This window comes from Pterocles gutturalis, unplaced genomic scaffold (assembly GCF_000699245.1).
Source record: "Pterocles gutturalis isolate BGI_N339 unplaced genomic scaffold, ASM69924v1 scaffold12874, whole genome shotgun sequence".
NCBI lineage: Eukaryota > Metazoa > Chordata > Aves > Pterocliformes > Pteroclidae > Pterocles > Pterocles gutturalis.
In genome coordinates this window covers 43485-61776 of record NW_010133378.1, presented here as the reverse complement: position 1 = coordinate 61776, position 18292 = coordinate 43485, and the positions used below count along the sequence as shown (strand labels likewise).

The 18292-nt window shown below is 37.2% G+C and overlaps 1 protein-coding gene across 1 annotated transcript in view; it reads left to right on the top strand.

Annotated features, from left to right (window-relative positions):
- OSBPL6 (oxysterol binding protein-like 6) overlaps positions 1 to 18292 on the top strand; it is a gene marked incomplete at its 5' end in the record, with an annotated part of 35019 nt that overhangs the window by 8028 nt on the left and 8699 nt on the right. The window contains 10 exons of the mRNA XM_010081213.1: positions 491 to 623; positions 1073 to 1176; positions 2083 to 2175; positions 6818 to 6892; positions 11095 to 11260; positions 12247 to 12377; positions 13495 to 13602; positions 15898 to 16035; positions 17395 to 17482; positions 17681 to 17934. Of these exons, the coding sequence (XP_010079515.1) occupies positions 491 to 623; positions 1073 to 1176; positions 2083 to 2175; positions 6818 to 6892; positions 11095 to 11260; positions 12247 to 12377; positions 13495 to 13602; positions 15898 to 16035; positions 17395 to 17482; positions 17681 to 17934 (1290 nt within the window). The remainder of the gene's footprint in view (positions 1 to 490; positions 624 to 1072; positions 1177 to 2082; positions 2176 to 6817; positions 6893 to 11094; positions 11261 to 12246; positions 12378 to 13494; positions 13603 to 15897; positions 16036 to 17394; positions 17483 to 17680; positions 17935 to 18292) is intronic.

Sequence of the window (18292 nt, the reverse complement as noted above, 5' to 3'; positions counted from 1 at the left end):
TGCTCATGGGCAGTTTCTGTGGCCTCTGCTTGTAATGCCAGTAGAGAGGAGTTTCCACTGTGGGAGCCAATGGCCAGCAAAAAGCTGTGAGTGTGTGCAGCTGAAAGACTGTCCAATTTAGCCTTACTGCAGCCTTCATTAATGGGCTGCTGTAGAGATCTTGCAGAGGATTCACCATCCCCAGAACAATTTGCACTTGCCCTTGTCATCAGAGATAAATCTGCCTCTTTACTGTTTGATAACGTTCTCCCTCTTAAACAACAGCTTTTCTAACTGGTGGTTAGCAAACACAGTTTGCTTGTGAGGTTCTTGGTTTGGTTCCCCAACATGCTGTTCAGAAAAATCTGCATCTTGGGGAAGTATATAGTCAAATCACAGATGTAATTGAAATCACAATGCATATTTTGTTTTCTTACTCTGAAGTAGTGTGTTGATTACACTGACTGAGCAACATAGCAACATTAAATTTTAGCATTTTATTGTGCCTTAGGTGCAACAAAATAGCTTCCCCTGGCAGTCCCCTATACCTTGCAGTAACAGCCTTCCTGCCACCTGCACTACTGGTCAGAATAAAGTGGCAGCCTGGTTGCAGGATTCTGAAGAGATGGACAGATGTGCAGAAGGTTAGTCTTTACCTTTTCATGCCTTGTTCTTTCAGCAATACTTCTGGTTGATTTGAAATAATAAACAGTCTGTAAACTGGTTAAGTTACATCTTTACATGTACATGAAGTAGCTCTTCAGGTAATCAGATGCTTGTGGTGGAAACTTCCTTCTCTGCGTGTCTTGGGATGTTGGTTTTAAAATTTATCCTAATAATCTGTATTATCTTAATGGGTATCAATGTTAAAATATGATTAACTTTTGAGGTCCAGACTTGTTTCTGATTCCCACAGAAACAACAAGTGCTCAACATCTCTAAAAATAAAGCTTTCACTTAGATGTCTTACTACCAGGGATTTGGACATTTAACTTTTATAATGCAATAAAGTGCCAATGATGAACATCATGGAAAAAGAAAAAAAGAAGTCTGAACTGAAGCACATAATGTATTTTTGTTTTGTATCTGTTAGATCTTGCTCATTGTCAGTCAAGCCTTATGGAACTCAGTAAACTTCTTCAAAATTTAGAAATACTACAGAGAACACAGTCAGCACCAAATTTCACAGACATGCAGGTAAATATACTTGAACATAAATCATCACACTGAAACATTTGTTCTTTCTGTTAAGGGAAATATAGAGATGTCTGTTAACTCAGAATGATTTTCTGAAATCATAGTAACTCTTGGATGAAACATTTATCTTATGTGTTTATCTTAATCATGTGTAATAATGTTTCACATGTAAACAAATAATTTAGATGTATTTATTTGAGTTAAATAGGACAAATCAAATTATTAAGTTATTTGCAAAGCAAAACCAAGAACTGTTACAATAGAAATACATGTATACATTGAAATTGTATTTAAGGAGTTTTTATTGTGCTGAATAAGATATAATTTTACGTTTTTAAGGAGTGGAGACCCAAAGACCACTCTCAAAGCAAAGTTGCATGCTCTAAAAAAGAGAGCATAGCACAAAGGACCCAAGGGTTGGACCATTTCCCAGCTTAGGATGAGTTTTCCTCTTGACCACAAGAAAACAACAGCAGATTCTAAATCCTAAATACTTTCTTCCTTTTTCACTCAGTCCCCGTGAGTACACAAATCTCCCAGTGGTGTTGGTGCACAACTCTAGTTCCAATGAGGTAACGAGACTTACCATTGTTTTCAGGAAGAGGTGAACTCTACACTTCTCAGAGTGGTATCAGATTAGAAATCCATGAGGATTTCAAGATCTGGTCCTAAATTTTTGCACTAATGAAGAAAGTATACCAGTAGTTTTGCTAAATGAGCTAAGTATACCGTGTGTTTATAGAAGTGTATGGATAGCTACAGCTGGCCAATGCTGTAGCTGTGGGCCCTTACTTTCTAATTTGTAGATGTCTAACACTACAATTCTTTACTAACTTGCTGTACTGTCTGTGTTGCTTGTGTCAACTTAATAGTACTTTGTTGCTTTTAACTATTTGTGTGATGTAGGCTAACTGTGTAGATATTTCAAAGAAAGACAAGCGGGTCACGAGACGATGGAGAACAAAAAGTGTCAGCAAAGATGCAAAAATTCAACTTCAGGTACTGAATGCACAAAGTTTTACTTTTCACTGTACTTTTAGATTAACTTTTAAGCATGAAATGATATATTAGCTGAAAATAGGAAGTCCACGTACTGTCTCTTATATTCCTGATGAAGTAAATTAAATCCCAGTTTGTTGTTTAAAACCTAGAGAAGATAGTAAGGAAAGTATTGATTTTACTTTCATTCATATGGAAACATTGCCATCTAGGGAAAGGAGGGGGATCTGAATACTAATCAGTTAAGGTGCAAAAAAGGCAATATGCATGCAGTACACGGTGATATTGATGTTCTAACTCAAGCTTGCCAAGAAGGGCAGTTGAGCAGGTGACATCAAGCTAAAAGCAGAAAACATGAATGAAATGCTAAATACACCAGCTGTCTTTGTCAAGACCTATGCTAGGAGTGTTATCAATGAGATGTATTTTCCACAAGCCTTCTCTAATGGAAAGGGCTAGTATGGGAACAAACTGAGTAAACCAAAGAGTAAGTTATGTGAAGAAAGAATTTACCCTATCCTGTCTTAGAGCTGAAAAGTAAAAGGGCAGAAATGAGCAAAACGCACTTTTATTACTGCTAGATCCAGGGTGTCTTACTGTGTTTTGGAAGAAGTAGTTGTGTGTTTTGAGGCCTAATCCAAAACCTAATCTTTTTTGTAATTGATCAACTGATAATGATGACTATATTCAGCTGACTTCAGGAGCTGACAACCACCACTGTGCTGTCTGCTGCAGAATTAATAAATGTCACCAATCTTTGATCCATTTAAAGTCTTTGAATTTCATGCAAACTTTGAAAGCCTTTAATATGCCCCCTTGAGGCAGAATAAGGAGTTTTCTGTGACTCAGAGGCGCAGTAAGGAGCTGTCTGTGACTCATTTAAGATTAATAATCTTAAGAAAAAAAGAAATTGTAGTTGCATCAGCTTTCCCATTGCAGCTGTTGTACGTGAATTTTCTTTCTACCTGTTATACTAGATAAATCATAATAGGTTGAACAATGAAGCACCTGTTAGGCTTAAAAAGATTTATTAAGAAAGGAATTTTGCTGATTGATGCCATGTCCTATTACCTGCCTTTGAAAGATCACTGTGTTTCCCTGCTGCTGAATAACATAGGCAAATAAAAATATCAGGAAAATGGATGCAAGTACTTGGTGCCTGTGAAGAGACAGTGTCAACGCTGCATGTTCTTCTTTCATGCCACAGTGGTCTCAGAGAAATTACTCTCCACAAAAATGATGAAAAAATGATGAAAGCAGTCAATGTGTGATGGTCTAGGGTGGGTCATGAGGAATTATGAGCAGTTGCTTTGTCACCTGCACTTTGCAAAAGTGACGCTGGCCTGGGCTTCTGTCATTTTGGCACCTGACTCTCAAACTGCTGTTTGTGACTTGGCAGGAATTTTGCCTCAGCTCCTGAAATTATCAAATATGGTTCATTTGCAGGTTCCCCGAGAGAGTTTGCGTGCATAGCACTGCTCTACATGAGTCTGTAACTTCTGGGTTGATAGTGAACTCTGCTTAACCTGGGTCAGCATTAACTCCTGGCAAGCTTAATGCTGGAAATGTAAAGCCTATTTTGTTAGAGCAAAGCATTAAGTTATTGATGACTGTGATTTATAAATTAATTTGCAGTGAAATAGAAACAATACAATTATTCAAAATTCAAAATTTGGCTACTCCTTTATCTTGCCTAGTTTGATGGGCTCAAAACGTTGTTTATTCTTCCAAGGGCTGTCCTGTCCCATGAATGGTCTAAAGCTGTGATCTGTGGAAGATGGCCTCACGGACTCGTTGTGTTATTCCTAATTTGCTCATGTTGACATTCCACTAAAGTGTGGATTTCCTCCCATTTTCTTCTTCTGTTAGGCATTCCTTCTAGCTTCATTGGCCTTTGTTATAGGTCATTTTTTCAAGACTATTCCAACTCTTTATTATCAGGGCATCCACTATGGAGAATCACTTTGTCTAATTTGTGATCGTTTCTTTGTGGTGACTACATGTGATTTGACATTAAATGGTTGACATATGGTACTAAGAAGACTTCTGTTGTCCTTTTCCTTTCCCCATGCCTCCATATACCTCATTAGTTTTAGGGGACAATGCTAACACTAACATACTAACTTTAAGCTAGTTGCACTATTAATTCAGTTTGAAGTACTTGCACTTTTTTATTTTAGAATGAGTAGTCATTAACTACCATAAAAAGACACTCTGATAGTATGTTGTTGGGAGCCATCCTTCTGGGGAGCATAAAAATTAGAGAGCTCAACATATAAGTGCCTTGTTCATGAGTAACAGGGAATGAGGGTGTAATTTTTGCTAGCCCAGTGTCCCCTGCATAAGATGAAAGGAGAGAATTCTTCCATCCAGATTTTGTACTGTACTTGTTACCAATTTTTTGTTAATAAGATAGCTTTTGTTGTATTCCTGCTAACACATTCTGGAATATGAATGCTAGGTGTGTAATGTGTTTTAAACATACTTTTTGTTGTAAGAAAAGGTGCTTGCCTTGTTTCTTAGAAACATATATTTGCCAGTTAGGTATACCAGTTCTGTGTGCAGTTAACTTTGCTCACACAGCTAATCCCAGTGTTTAGAGGGGGGTTGCTCCCTGAGGTAGAATTGAGTGTAGGATGTGTATATGTTTTCAGGCTTGAGGGGTTTAGTGTTGCTGAATTGTTTAGAATTAACAGCTTAATATACAGGCCTTTACTCGAGTAATACGTCAACTGCTTCTCTGAAGAAAGATAGCTTTTATGGAGGAGGTTTATTTTGTTCTTAAAAAGACTGTTTAAAGTTCTGTGAAAATGGTCTGCAACAACAGGGTAGTTGACCTGTATTCATGCATTTTACAAATTGTGCTTTTGTACAAAAACTGAGGGTTTTTTTCCCCTTTGCATAAAAGACCAATTTGTCATTCTCATGACAGTCTAAAGGTCTTCAAAAGAAGAAAAAAAATATTACTGAAAAGAAATAAAATTAACTAATGTTGATTTAATTTCCCTCAAAAGCTCAGAGTTGTGAAGTTCCAAGACTGATTTTTTTTTCAATATCAGTTTAATAGAGGACTATATAGGATGGAACAACCTGAAAAGTCAGCTTGCTATACGGAGGCTTTCGACTCAGAAATGAAAGCAGATCCAAAGACTAGCTTATTACTTTTACTCTTAAATAAGTATTTGTTTATATTGTAACTCAGATTATGAACTCACTTTCTATTATGTTGAGATGAGTGTGTGGTTCTGCAGAGCTCATCGTTCCCATTTTTATAACGTATACCTGCATTCATAACTTGAAGACGTATATGTTCGTGCATGTCTTTCTGTACTTATATATATTTATATGTGTCCCTGTTAGTTAAACAGGAATATTCTTCCAAACTCTTATTCACAGGATAGACATACTTCTGTGGAGTACAAAGAGCTTTACATTATGCATATGATGCATTCTCTGCTTTAACAAAGTTTATACTCTATCTTTTAGAGGTTATGTACATGCCTTTTAATGTATTTTACAAAATACCACAAAGCAAGGCTTCTCTTACTGTGATCATTAGACAATCCTTCCATTGTCAGTAGCACTGACGTGGTGTCCATTTATCCAGTCTATACCATTGTTATTTATATGGTGCCCAGGCTGCTTTCAGAAAAAGTAGAAATGTATATAGATTTAAAAATACTGAAGCGGGTAAAGTTGAAGATGTAGGTGAAGGAAATGTAAAGGGATTGAAAATAGCTTTCTAAAATCAGACAGGTTGCTTTTCTAGTCTTCTAAAATCTTAAAATGCCTTAAAATAATGTCTAATAATGATTAGACATTAAATAGAAGGAATTTGTGATAGGTGTGGTGCTCCTCTGCATTAGACAATTACTTGCTTGACTTTAATGTACCATGACGAAGTGAAATTAAACAGGATGAGTTAGGCATGCAGAAAAAGAAGTAGTTGTTAGAATACATAGCATTCATTTGCGCTGCTTTATCTGAGTTTTTGCATTGCTTTGGAAGCCAGCTTTTTGGTAATGTACGAGAGAAGTTGGAGCTCAATTAAGTGATCTGTGGAGAACATGAACAGATAGGCTCAAGGATGGATGTGGAAATGCTAGAGCTGTGCACAGGAGTGTTTACATAAACAAGCTCACTAAAACTTACACACTGAAAAGTTTTACCCTTGAGATGCATGCATCTTCAATGACCACAGTTCATGCACTTCCCCTAATGCAAAGTGATCTCTTGCAGAATTAATCTTCTAGATGGTCAAGTGACCCCCAGAAGGATTTTGATTTTTGTGTTTTCTGCCATGCCATAGCATCTTTTTTGTTTTCTTATTCCGTAATTGCCTTATGACTCTGAATGGCAATGTTAATAGAATTTAATTTTTTGGTAGTCTTAGTGATTGCACCACAGTCCAGCTCATCTGGAGATAATTTTAGTGAAGTATGTAGCTTTTTAATGTCTCTGGCATACACAACTGAAAACATGTGATATGTCCTCAGAATGTGTAGGCCATAAGAGGTAACAAAATTGAAATCCGCTTAAAGACTCTCCCTCTCCCTTTTCTGATCACCTTTCATCTTCCTGTGTCCCATCACCCCTTCCTTTCTCTTTTTCTACTTCCTTCTCTTCTCGCATTCACTGTCAGGAAGGGCCAGCGCCGAAGGGCCAGTTCAGCACAACACGACGCCGGCAGAGACTAGCAGCTGCAGTGGCTACAACAGTGAGTGGATTTAAAAATCAAGGGATAGCTCGAAAGATGGGAAGCTGTGTACTTGAAACTGTAACAAGCTTATGAAAATGTTTCTTGCACTTTTTGAAGGTGTCCATGCTACCCACTTTCAGCTGAGTTTCAGACCTGACACAAATGAATTCCAAAAATGTGGGTCTGAGCTTGTTTACATGATACATGTCCCTCTTCCTTTACGCAAGTGCAAGTGATGGTTAGACTCAGGCCCTGCACTGTTTGAATATGTCTTTGACATAATCCGCTATATACTATACAAAATGAAAATAAATGATCAAATTCTGTTAAAAGATTCTCATGACAGTCTATAGCAAGACAGTAGAACCAAGGAGATTTGTTACAAACAAAATTTCCTGGAGTTATAAAATTTCCTGGGTTTTTTTTGTTTTGTTTTTAAAGTAGTGCAAGGTTAGCCTTTTCATTTGAGACACTTTCTGTTTACATTCCATAATCCCAAAAAGTCATATTACTACCCTTAGTGTATGTATTTAGTTTTGCTAATTCTCTAAGTATTTGATGCAAGATCTGGAGGTATGAAAACAACATGGGGGCTGGAAATTGGTAGAGGGAAGTGCCGTTTGTGAAATCAAATTAACATCAAAAGGATATCTTCAACTACTGCTTTATCAGGACAGCGCTTATTAGGAATGCACGATATAGACATTAATGCTAATCCATCAATTGATTAGTATAATAGCTAGATAAGGAAGACTCTGTGCAGCCAACGACTGAAGTGAGATTTAAATGTATACCATTTACCTAGCCCAAGCAGTGAATGTCTTCACCAGGTTTAAGTATTCCAGGGTCTGCTGCTCCAGCCTATAGCTAAAATCCCCTACACCAGGCATAGCTTCTGCTTAAGCTTGAATACCTTGAGCTCCTGCTGCCTGAACCACAAGACTCAGTTACTGTTAGGTCCTCCTAAAAAGCATGAGAGAAATCAGTGTTTCTCCAGTTCCCAAATTAACTCATGTAAATTTAGTCCCCCATAATCTGTTGATGCTGAATGCTGTGCTCAATAATTGATTGATATTCTGACCTATCTGTATGCCTACCTAGCAGAGAAATCAACCACTTCTCAGTTTATGTGGCTGAGCAGCATCAGTGGGAGACTGTTAGCAGTAGTTAAACAGTGTTGGAAGAGCTGTACCAAAGAGTGCTTAAGTGGAGGAAATACAGCTGGACTTAGATTGCAAGTCAGTAGGAGTCCAGGGAATCACTGAATTGCTACCTGCAACTGAAGTGAGGAACTGTTGAGGGAAATCTTGAAGAAGCCATAAAAAGTGCGGGAGGAAGGAAAACTAGAGGCACCAAAATGACTCTGTAGCTGTTGCAGTGGTTGTTGCGATGGCCCATTCTTCCTGGCCGATGTAGCAAAGTGCTTGTCTCTCCCAGACAGGGAAACTGTGTATAGACTGAGGGATACAGAATTACATCAGTTACATGCACAGCAGAATGAGGAGGTTTTCCTTACAACCCACTCTATCAGGAACAGTCTGTTCCTGCATGAACGTGTAATTCTGAAGAAGGTGATGAATGAGTGGGTATTATGACCCTGGTGTAAGGCAGCAAGTCAGGACAAGGTACATCCGAGGTCATGTCTAGAAGAGTCGGTGTATGGAGGAAACCAGATTGATGCATCAAGAAGCTAAATATATAAAATAACTCCAAAACAAAAACAAAAAAACAAGTCACTACAGATGTAGAGAGAAAGCACAGCAGTGAAAGGAAAAAAGGGAAGAGAAGTGTGTTGGCAGTGTTTCTCAGACTGTTGCCTATTCAGAAGAATGAAAGAATTTGTTCAGTGTGGTTTTTCATCTGTTGTAGAAAGTAGCTTGAAGATTTTTCTAAAAGATGCATATGAAGAGAATTCATGTCAGTCAACTGTTCGGTGTTTTTGGTTCTTGTATTTAAAGCAGCTGGCAAAGCAGATACTTGTTTCTGTCATGTGAATGTATATTCCCTGCGAGCACTGTGACAGTATTTGTAGAACATGTAAATGCTGTTTCCAGGACATACTTTAAAAGGCTGTTTTTCCAGTAAACCTCATTGCAGAAACATTGCTTTTCAGCCTGGCCAGCTGAGATATGAGGCAGAAATGATGGATCTAAAGCAGGTCTCTTCAGCTAGGTTCATCACAAAGTGACTAACGAGCACCACCATGTGTGGGCAGCTTGCCCAGAGCTCTGCCAGTCTGTGTGGGGCTGGGGCAACCTGCCCCATCACCACAGGCATGTGGGGCTGTGGGGAGTCTCCCTCAAGCTCCTGCGTTATAGCTGGGATCAGCTTTCTTTCCTGCTTTCTGGAAGGGTTTGAGAACTGGTTATGTGATCCTTGCACACACAGTCATGTAGCTGCCTACTCTGCCCGCCTGCAGCCACCTGGAGCCATTGAACCTTTGCTGTGCTCCCAGTCGGAAAGTTCTGGGAACATGCTCTCCAAGAAGCATAAAGGTTTTGTAAAGGAAACTTAAAATTAACCAACATTTAGGGACATTATTCAATTAACCTAGTTTCATTGGGCTTTCGAGAGAGGCAGGCTGACAGTTGCAAAGAAGGCAATGGGGTAAATATTCAGTATGAACAGAAGGAATTCATTCTACTTCTCCTGTAAATGAAGTCTTCTTGATATGAGGCTAAAAGAAGGTCCAGTAAAAAATACCTACTTTGTTGACATAGCTGGAAATCAAAATACATGAGAGAAGAGAATAAATTTATACTGGATAGGTACCATAGAGCTATTATTTTATGTGCCGTATGTATCTGGATGTTGAGGAAGAACAAGAACAATTTTCTGCAAAAATGCTATTTTGCAGAATATGCTCATGAGTGGAATGAGATGTGATTAATAGATCCAACAGTATTTTGAGGGTTTCATTGGGGAATCAGAAACCTAAAACATATTGATGAGAACTTCTATAGGAAGGGATTGATAAAACCATTCCCTGATATAATCAAATAACAAGGTACCCATTTCAAACACCGATGGCAGTATAGAACTTATCTGTTGACAAAAATTCTTAGTAATATGACTTTTTCTATTATCTGCTGCTCTTTATTATGCCTTGGAAGATACATTTTATATTTTGTCCCCATTTTTCATATTTGAATAATTACATTGGGCTGCAGTGTGGAAATTCTTGACTTATACATTTGATCAATATAATGAAATAAATTAGATTGAATGTGTTCAATGTGTTTAACCGTGCTCAATATGTAAGTAACAAAATGTAGTTCTGCATGCCTTTCATTTGCATTTAAGTTTGTAAATTGGGTTCTTGGCCTGTTTTTTATGCAAATGTGTATAAATGGTAAAATTAAAATAAAATACAACATAGGCTGACACACACACATCACATATATAACAGTGGTAGGCATACACTGGATATGTAGTATGGTAACTGTTCAATACACAGGATGCATGTGTTATATAACTTATAAAGATTTACATGTATATTTTTGTTACTGTACCTGAAAAGCGTAGAAGGAGAAAGAGAAGTGGAAATAATGAACTAAATTCTTTGCTCCATCTTACTAAACCATATCTCTTTGCATTTATTTATGGTTCACGTACTTTAAATGAAAATCAGATGGAGTTTTGATTTTTTTGTTGTTGTTGTTTATTTGTTTAGTTAGAAAGAATATAGAAAAACTATATGCTTTTTCCCTCTTCATAGTTACCAGTACAGTGAGTTTCAACTCAAGATTTACCAGTAGTTTTGAAAAGCTTCAACTATGTATTTGATAATTTTTTATCCTATTTCTACACCTGTGGAGGAACTTGCATACTTCAAATGTTGGTATCATAACAACACAGTCATACCACACGTACTTTCAAATGTGTAAATATAAAGCAGCACGTGTCAGGCTTCAATTTTCCAGTTGTCTTTTAAGCATTAGGAAGTGGTCAGTTTTTGCAAATGTTAGAATTTAAATGTTCTGTCATTAGCTGTTAGCTATGTATTTAGGCTTTCTTTTGTCTATTTCAGTAAAAAAATTTCAAAAGAATTCTGCATCAACAGTGCTGAGATTTAGGAGAGTAAAAACATTTTCACTCTCGCCATGTTCTTCACATTGTCAACTAAGTCATGTTTTCAGAACAAATTTGTATTTTGCTTCAACAGAGTCAAAAGTTTGGTTGCACTTTATGCAATATTTCTTCAACGTTTCTCACTGTAGGTCCCTTTCAGTGCTACAATGTCGCCTGTTCGACTGCATTCATCCAACCCCAACCTTTGTGCAGACATCGAGTTTCAGACTCCCCCAAGCCACGTAACGGACCCTCTGGAGTGCTCCACTGAGTACATGAAGCTTCAAGAAGAATTCTGCCTGATGGCACAAAAAGGTAACTGGAAATGTCAAGCCTTTCCTTTATTGTGCTTCTCTGTTGTGTTTCTTTATTGCCTTTGCTTATTTGTGGCGAGGGCGTTCATCTGCATTAGATGACAGTGTGTAAGAATTTTTAGCTGATCAGGTGACTTACATAAAGATGACATGTATTATCCTTCATACATTTTTCCATGTATGTCATGAATATAGAGATAGGTAAACTCTGTCTGATAAGAGATTTTTTTTAGAAGTCTTCTGAACTGCTTTCTGCATCTTGTAGATGTGTGACTGAATTTGCAAACATTTTGTTTCTCAATAAAATGCTTTATTTCTCCTCAAAGATGGATCAGAATGTCACTGCTACATACAATGTTGCACAATTTATTTTTGTGCAGTGTTTTCTATGTCAGTGGAAACAACAGAAGAAGAGCTTATTACAGGAATGTACTTTGGAAATGCCATTTTATTGACAATAAATGAATGGTCCTACAGACTGAAAACAACTGTTTTTAGAAGGGTTTGTAGTCAGTTTACTATCTGTTACATAACAAACATAGGAAAAACAAGAGACTGATATCTTAAATAATGTCAAAAACCTGTTTAAAGACCAAGTAATCCTCTTTATTAGTGCAATATTAAGTCTTAGCAGAGCTGACTTTTTCATTACTCTGGGAAAAAAAAAACACAACACCTCACCCCAAAAAGAAAAGAACACACATTGGACACAGGTTTTCCAAATATGCAACTTTCCACGTGTTCAGCACCAAGAATATACTCAGATGACCTGTGTGTGTAAACATAACAGTATGCACATCAGAACCTCAAGCTTCGTTTGTACTTAATTTGGCATAGATTGCTTTTCAGATCCTGGTTTCAAATTTCCATAAATGTAGGATGGAAATCTCACTCTCTGTCTTTATTGCTGAAATGTTGTAATAGATGCCAATGTGCAGTTCTGTACCTGAGAAAACTCTTGTTTTCTTCTTTTTTCTTTTTGCTTAGTGCATTCTCTTTTGAAATCTGCCTTTAACAGCATAGCTATAGAGAAGGAGAAGCTTAAGCAGATTGCTTCAGAGCAGGATCTTACGGGCCACAATGCTCAAATAGCACACCTCAGACAGTCCCTCTCTCAGGTATGTTCTTGATTTGATTTCAATCACCTCTAGCTTGCCAAATGCGCAATTCCTTTTGTATTTTTGCCATTTCCTGAGGTAGAAGGAGCCAAGAAAAAGCCAAGTTCTTGACCGGAAGTATGACATATATTCTGTTATGACAAAGGTCTAACAGCAGCATATGTGGAGGTGAAGGATATAATTTGTTTATGTAAGCATGTATCTGTTATTGTTTTCCTGAGTAAAGAAAAAGGATGAAATTACACCTTTCCTGGAGCTGTTTCCAGCACAGACAAGGAGATATTCTTGTTTTCTTAATTAAGTTTTAAATTTTGACTGCATCTTTTCAAATTTGTTTTATATGTCCATGTCTCTGACTGCAAAAGGAATAATGTGTTACATATTATACTTTTTCTGGATTTCAGAACCTTGCACATGAGTCTTTCTAGATAACAGACAATATGTATATATGTACCCAAATGTATAATATTGGTTGGGCTATAAAAAAGAAGAAAAATCAGCAGACACCAGGCACCAACTGGATTCTGTTCCTATTTGTGACACTCCAATGGATCAGTAGTTGAAATGAGTATGCACATGCAGATATATCAAATTGATCTGGATGCACAAATACCCAGTGATGCTGGCCATTAGGTTGTTTTTACCGGAAACGAAGCAATTTCCTTTTGCAGGCTCTAAGGACTGATGACCTTGGTTCAAAAAGGGCTGTAGAGTTGTAAATCAAGAATTGACTCTTTGGGCATTTTGCAGGTAGTTCTTGTTTGTTGTTCTGCAGTTTCATTCTTTCTTGCTGGATTCACTCCCCATTTCCATAATGTACATAACTCACCAGTATACCTGCCAAACAGCTAATTCTGCATACCTGAGTGCTGAAGAACTAAGGTAGAATGTCACTGTTACATTGTGGGATAATATTGGTCCCCCGCCTCCTGAAAATCACTGAAGGCAAACCAGCCAAAAGCTTAAATCATGTTACAGAGCATCTCAAAATAGGTATCTCTGTAAAAATGGAAGAAAGAAGGTTCTGTGTTTTCTTAGGAAACTGCTGGGAAGAAGCTACTTTTAATTTTTTCTTGCTGTTTAACACTTACATGAAATGTGCAATTTTTATTTTAAGGCTCTCAACCAGAATGCTGAACTAAGGAGTCGCTTGAACAGAATACATTCAGAATCTGTTATTTGTGATCAGGTTGTCAGTGTAAATATTATCCCTAGTCCTGATGAGGTAAGACTTTGGCCTTTAATGGATTTAGAGTACAATCAGACTTTGCTAATTCTCACTAATAGCTGAAACACACCTGGCAAATTATAGAATTTTTCAGATTGGCAAGTGTTTCATATATAGAAAAAGTCAGATTATATTTTCCCCTACATAAAATACAACCTGTCTTTTCTTTTGCATATGTCAGATCTCGTGAAAGAATTCAGTTTGGTCTCTGCAGAGAAACAGGGAAGGACTCCAGTTTTGGAATAATAATTGTTGGCTGTGGGAATTAGTGAAGTTTTACTGTATTTGAATGTAACACGCAGTAGCTAACTAATTCTGTATCTTAGTTTCTTACCAAATCAAGAGACCAGTTTAGTATTTAATGGCTCGATCCTGCAAGTGCTTAAAGGGCTTGATGTTTAGTATCTTGACTGGCACTGCTGAAATCAAAAGCTTCAGTCTACAAAAAAAGCACTGTGCTAATATCATGTTTACAACATCTAGTCTTTCTTGTTTTGCTTTCCTCAGTCAACAGATTACCGAGTATTTGTATTAATAACATGTCATCTTCCCTCATGAGAAGGACAAATCTGAATTTGTGAGCTGTAATATGCTTGCATTTTCCCAAATATTTTTAATTTGTCATTTCCACTATTTTTTTCTTTGCATATGCCATTTAAATTAACATACTCTTATCTCCTAATTATTCCTTCCAACAAGAAAACGTGGTGAAAATGTCTCCAATTAGTTTTATTTATTTGCTTTTTGAAAACATCCAACCAATTTTTCCAAGAGTCCAGTGTGTTGGAGACTAACAACAGAAGACATAGGTGAAGCGGTGCCACAGCACAGCAATCTGCAGTGAAGTTCTGAGCAACAACCATCTCTTCTGTTTTGTATCTTCTGTTGGTTAGCGGTTTCTTTTTGATATGTATGTTGTTATCTTGGTACAGGTTTGTCTGACTGAAGGAGTTTTTTAAAGAGGTTCCCAGATCACTCACTTCTCTTGATTGCTTTATATATATAATGCTGCAGTGTGTAGATAATGCCTGTGTGAGCATCTTTTTCAGGTACAGGCATGCATATTTTCCAAGTCCCTGTAGCTTATACAAAACCTTAAAATTTTAATCGCTTCCTGTAAGATAACAGTGAAATGAGCTTCTGTTTCCATTATAATTCAGCAACTATCAGTAGCCATCTATAAGCTCATAAGCCCCAGTGAAAAATTAATGGTTTTTGACCTTTTGGCTTGTTTATGATTTGTTGTTGTTGTTGTTAGTGCATTTGAGGCAACTGTATAAAGTAATTCTACAGGATTAAGATATCAACAAAACCATTTGCAGGACTTCTATTGTAAGATTAATGGGGATGGAGTTGCAATCTGCAGAGTTAACTGTGTTTAGAAGGGCTTCAGTAGTTTCATCTGTATTATCTCCCAGAAGCATCACGCTGTATAAATTAAGGGATTAAGTCAGAAGCCTGTTTGCCTCCACAGCAGCAGCTCCTTTGGTGGAATGGTATAGAGAGAGAACCTTAAAGCAATAGCCTGTAGGGTAACATGTTGAAACCTTGTGTTCCTCCCATCGATAGCAGGAAGAGGAAGATATCTTCCAATCCTTAAATTAGCTTGCCTCCCTACTGATACACACATAACACAGTTTTGAACCTTTGCCTTTGCTATTAAATTCTCTTTCTAATAAATCATATAGAGCTCATTCACTTTAGTAGTATTGAGTCAGTGTTAATGGCATAACTCAAATGAGATTTGGAGTACCATCATGGAATAAAAGTACAAAAATATGTATTATAGCCATCCTCCTGAATATTTAAACATTTCAAACATTTGTTACTAACCTGGTTCACAAGCACATTTATTTTGAAAGTAGCTTACAACTCCCTGACCTTATAGATCTTTATATTTAAGTTTTGGTTGTATCAAAGCTAGCTCCCAGTGATGTAATTTGTTATGACCAGGTGTCTTTTCATCTGAATTTCATGGCTGAAGTTGTCTGACACAATCCAGCTATTGTCCACATTCAGAACTAGATCTGTAACTATTTGTGCTGCTAAAACTTAGCAGTTGGTGCTGAGCAGGCCTCAAATGAAGACATGCATCTCACTGCTCAAAATGCACTTTATTTTGTAATTGTCAAAGTCTCATCTCTTAGGTACACACAAAGCCCTACTAAAATGCTGTCTTTACTATCTTACTTATATTTGGCATAGAAAAATTATTCAGGTGATTTACCCCTTCTGCGCATTTTTCTTTTATATTAGAAATAAGACTTTTATTTTTTGTTGCTTTATTTACAGGCAGGTGAACAAATTCAAGTCAGTTTGCCATTGTCTCAGCAGGTTTCTAATGAGAGCAGGCTCTCTATGTCTGAATCGGTTTCAGAGTTCTTTGATGCACAGGAGGTGCTTCTATCTGCCAGCTCGTCAGAAAATGAGGTAGGCTGTGACAGCATGCTGCTGTTTGCTGTCGGACAGGTTTAGGTATTGCTACCACTAGTGAATGATTTTTTCTTTTATAATGCTACGTAGAATAAAAAGGTATCAGAATGTATAAGGTGTAGATAAATGAACCTGATACACCCTTGTGATGAGGTGCAGAAGTTCCCTGAAGTGTAAAACTGAGTTGAAAATTGTATTGGTAGCTTATGTTCAGTACATGTCCTTGCTATATTATGGCAGTTTCAAGTAAGGATGACATAGACAGGAGCAATTATGTCTGGCTCTGCAGTCAACTAATTTAGATTCTAAACTATACTTTAAAAAAAGAGTCTTCTAGTATACATATAAAGTTATTCTCTGTAGTCAGAGAAGTAGGCAAAAGCCTGAAAAATTGTCTCATTTAAGTTCAAAGTTGGAGCAGTCAGATACAGTTCAGGCTCCTGCATCATGTTGCTGTCCACAGCTTTGCTGTGCTACCTTGAATACATTTTTTAAATTGAAGAATTTATTTCTTTTAAAAAATACCTTTTTATAAAGCCACAGTAGGGCTGTGGTCTACTACAACTCTTCTGGAAGATCAAATAAGAGTGTGCCACTGTATTTTCTCTTTGACAAGGGTTGCTCATGTGCCACAAATTGGCACAACCACGACTGGAGTTGTTCATCTAAAGGGTGGAATGGTTCCTTATCCTGTTGCTTCTGGCAGGTGTAAAGTACATGTTATCTCAATAGTTTGGATTATCTATATCAGCACAGAAAATTGGTGTGTCTGTATGGTACAAACAAAATGGAAACTTTACAAAATCACTCCCAGATGGTACAGGCCTTATAGTAAATACTCTGTCATCATCGAATACTGTAAAATATTTTGAAAGTAATATTTCTGGAAAAAAAGATTGCTAAAAAAATTCTTAAAAACAGTCAACATTGATGTAGTTCTTTTTTTCAAAATGATACATCAATGTTTATATATTTTTTTGCTGAAACACAAGCTATGTTTTATTGTTAAGCTTTTCATAAAGAGCACAAATCTGACTGTCTCTTCTCACCTCCCATCCCCAGCGTGTTACGTTGTCAATTTTTTATTCATCTCTGATCTCATTTGAAGTCATCCTTCTGCAAATTTAATGTCTGTATTTGGCTTCATAGTGAGGAATTTAGAAAAATAAGGAGAATGTAGCATTTGTTTTGACACAGTGCGTTGGCAGTATGGGCTGAGTGAAACATCCAGTTGATTTATTTAAAAGCTCTAAATGTTTAGAGATTACTTCTTTGAATATTTGTGATTTTTTTTGTCTAATTTGTCAGTATATTTTATATGTATTTGACTTAATTTATATTTTATTTATGTTTTAGGCTTCTGATGATGAATCTTATATCAGTGATGTGAGTGATAATATATCTGAGGACAACACCAGTGTTGCAGACAACATTTCTCGGCAAAGTATACTACTATGTTTTAAACTTTGGGAAATTATGTTAGTTATTTATGTACCAGATATACTCCATGTCTGTACAAGAGCAACTCAGCTGAAAACAGTGAAACTGGGCTTGCTTCTTCTGGTGGTGATTTGGTTCAATGGCTAAGTCTGTTTTTCTAAATCTAGTGCTTTCTTATGATAATAGTTTTTTCCCTTTCCAGTTCTTAATGGTGAGTTAACAGGAGGCGCGTTCAGGAATGGACGGAGAACTTGTCTCCCAGCTCCCAGCCCTGACACCAGTAACATCAATCTGTGGAATATTTTGAGAAATAACATTGGCAAAGATCTTTCTAAAGTGTCCATGCCAGTTGAGCTAAATGAACCTCTGAATACTTTGCAGCATCTTTGTGAAGAGCTAGAATACAGTGAACTCTTGGACAAGGCTGCTGAAACAGATGATCCTTATGAACGCATGGTAATAAATTCAGTGTAGCACTTCTTATGTCTGTATTTAAAATGTTGCTGTTGAGTGGAGGTCTTCGCAAGATCCTCTCTTGCTCTTCCTCTTCACACACAACAGACCTCCCTGATGGGCCAGATGAATGTTGTGAACAATTACAGGTGGTAGGTTTGATCTGAACAAGGCTGAGGGACTTTTCTTGACTTCAGACCAAGTCCTGCAATTGTGACTCATTGATGTGAAGACTGATCTCACTCTCTAGGACTGTATATATAGGCATGGGCAGTTTCTAACCATGCAGCATCCTTTCTTGGTTTTTAGTGATCGAGTCCAGCAGTCTCCAAGAACTAATCAAGTCTGCGGCTAGTTTATG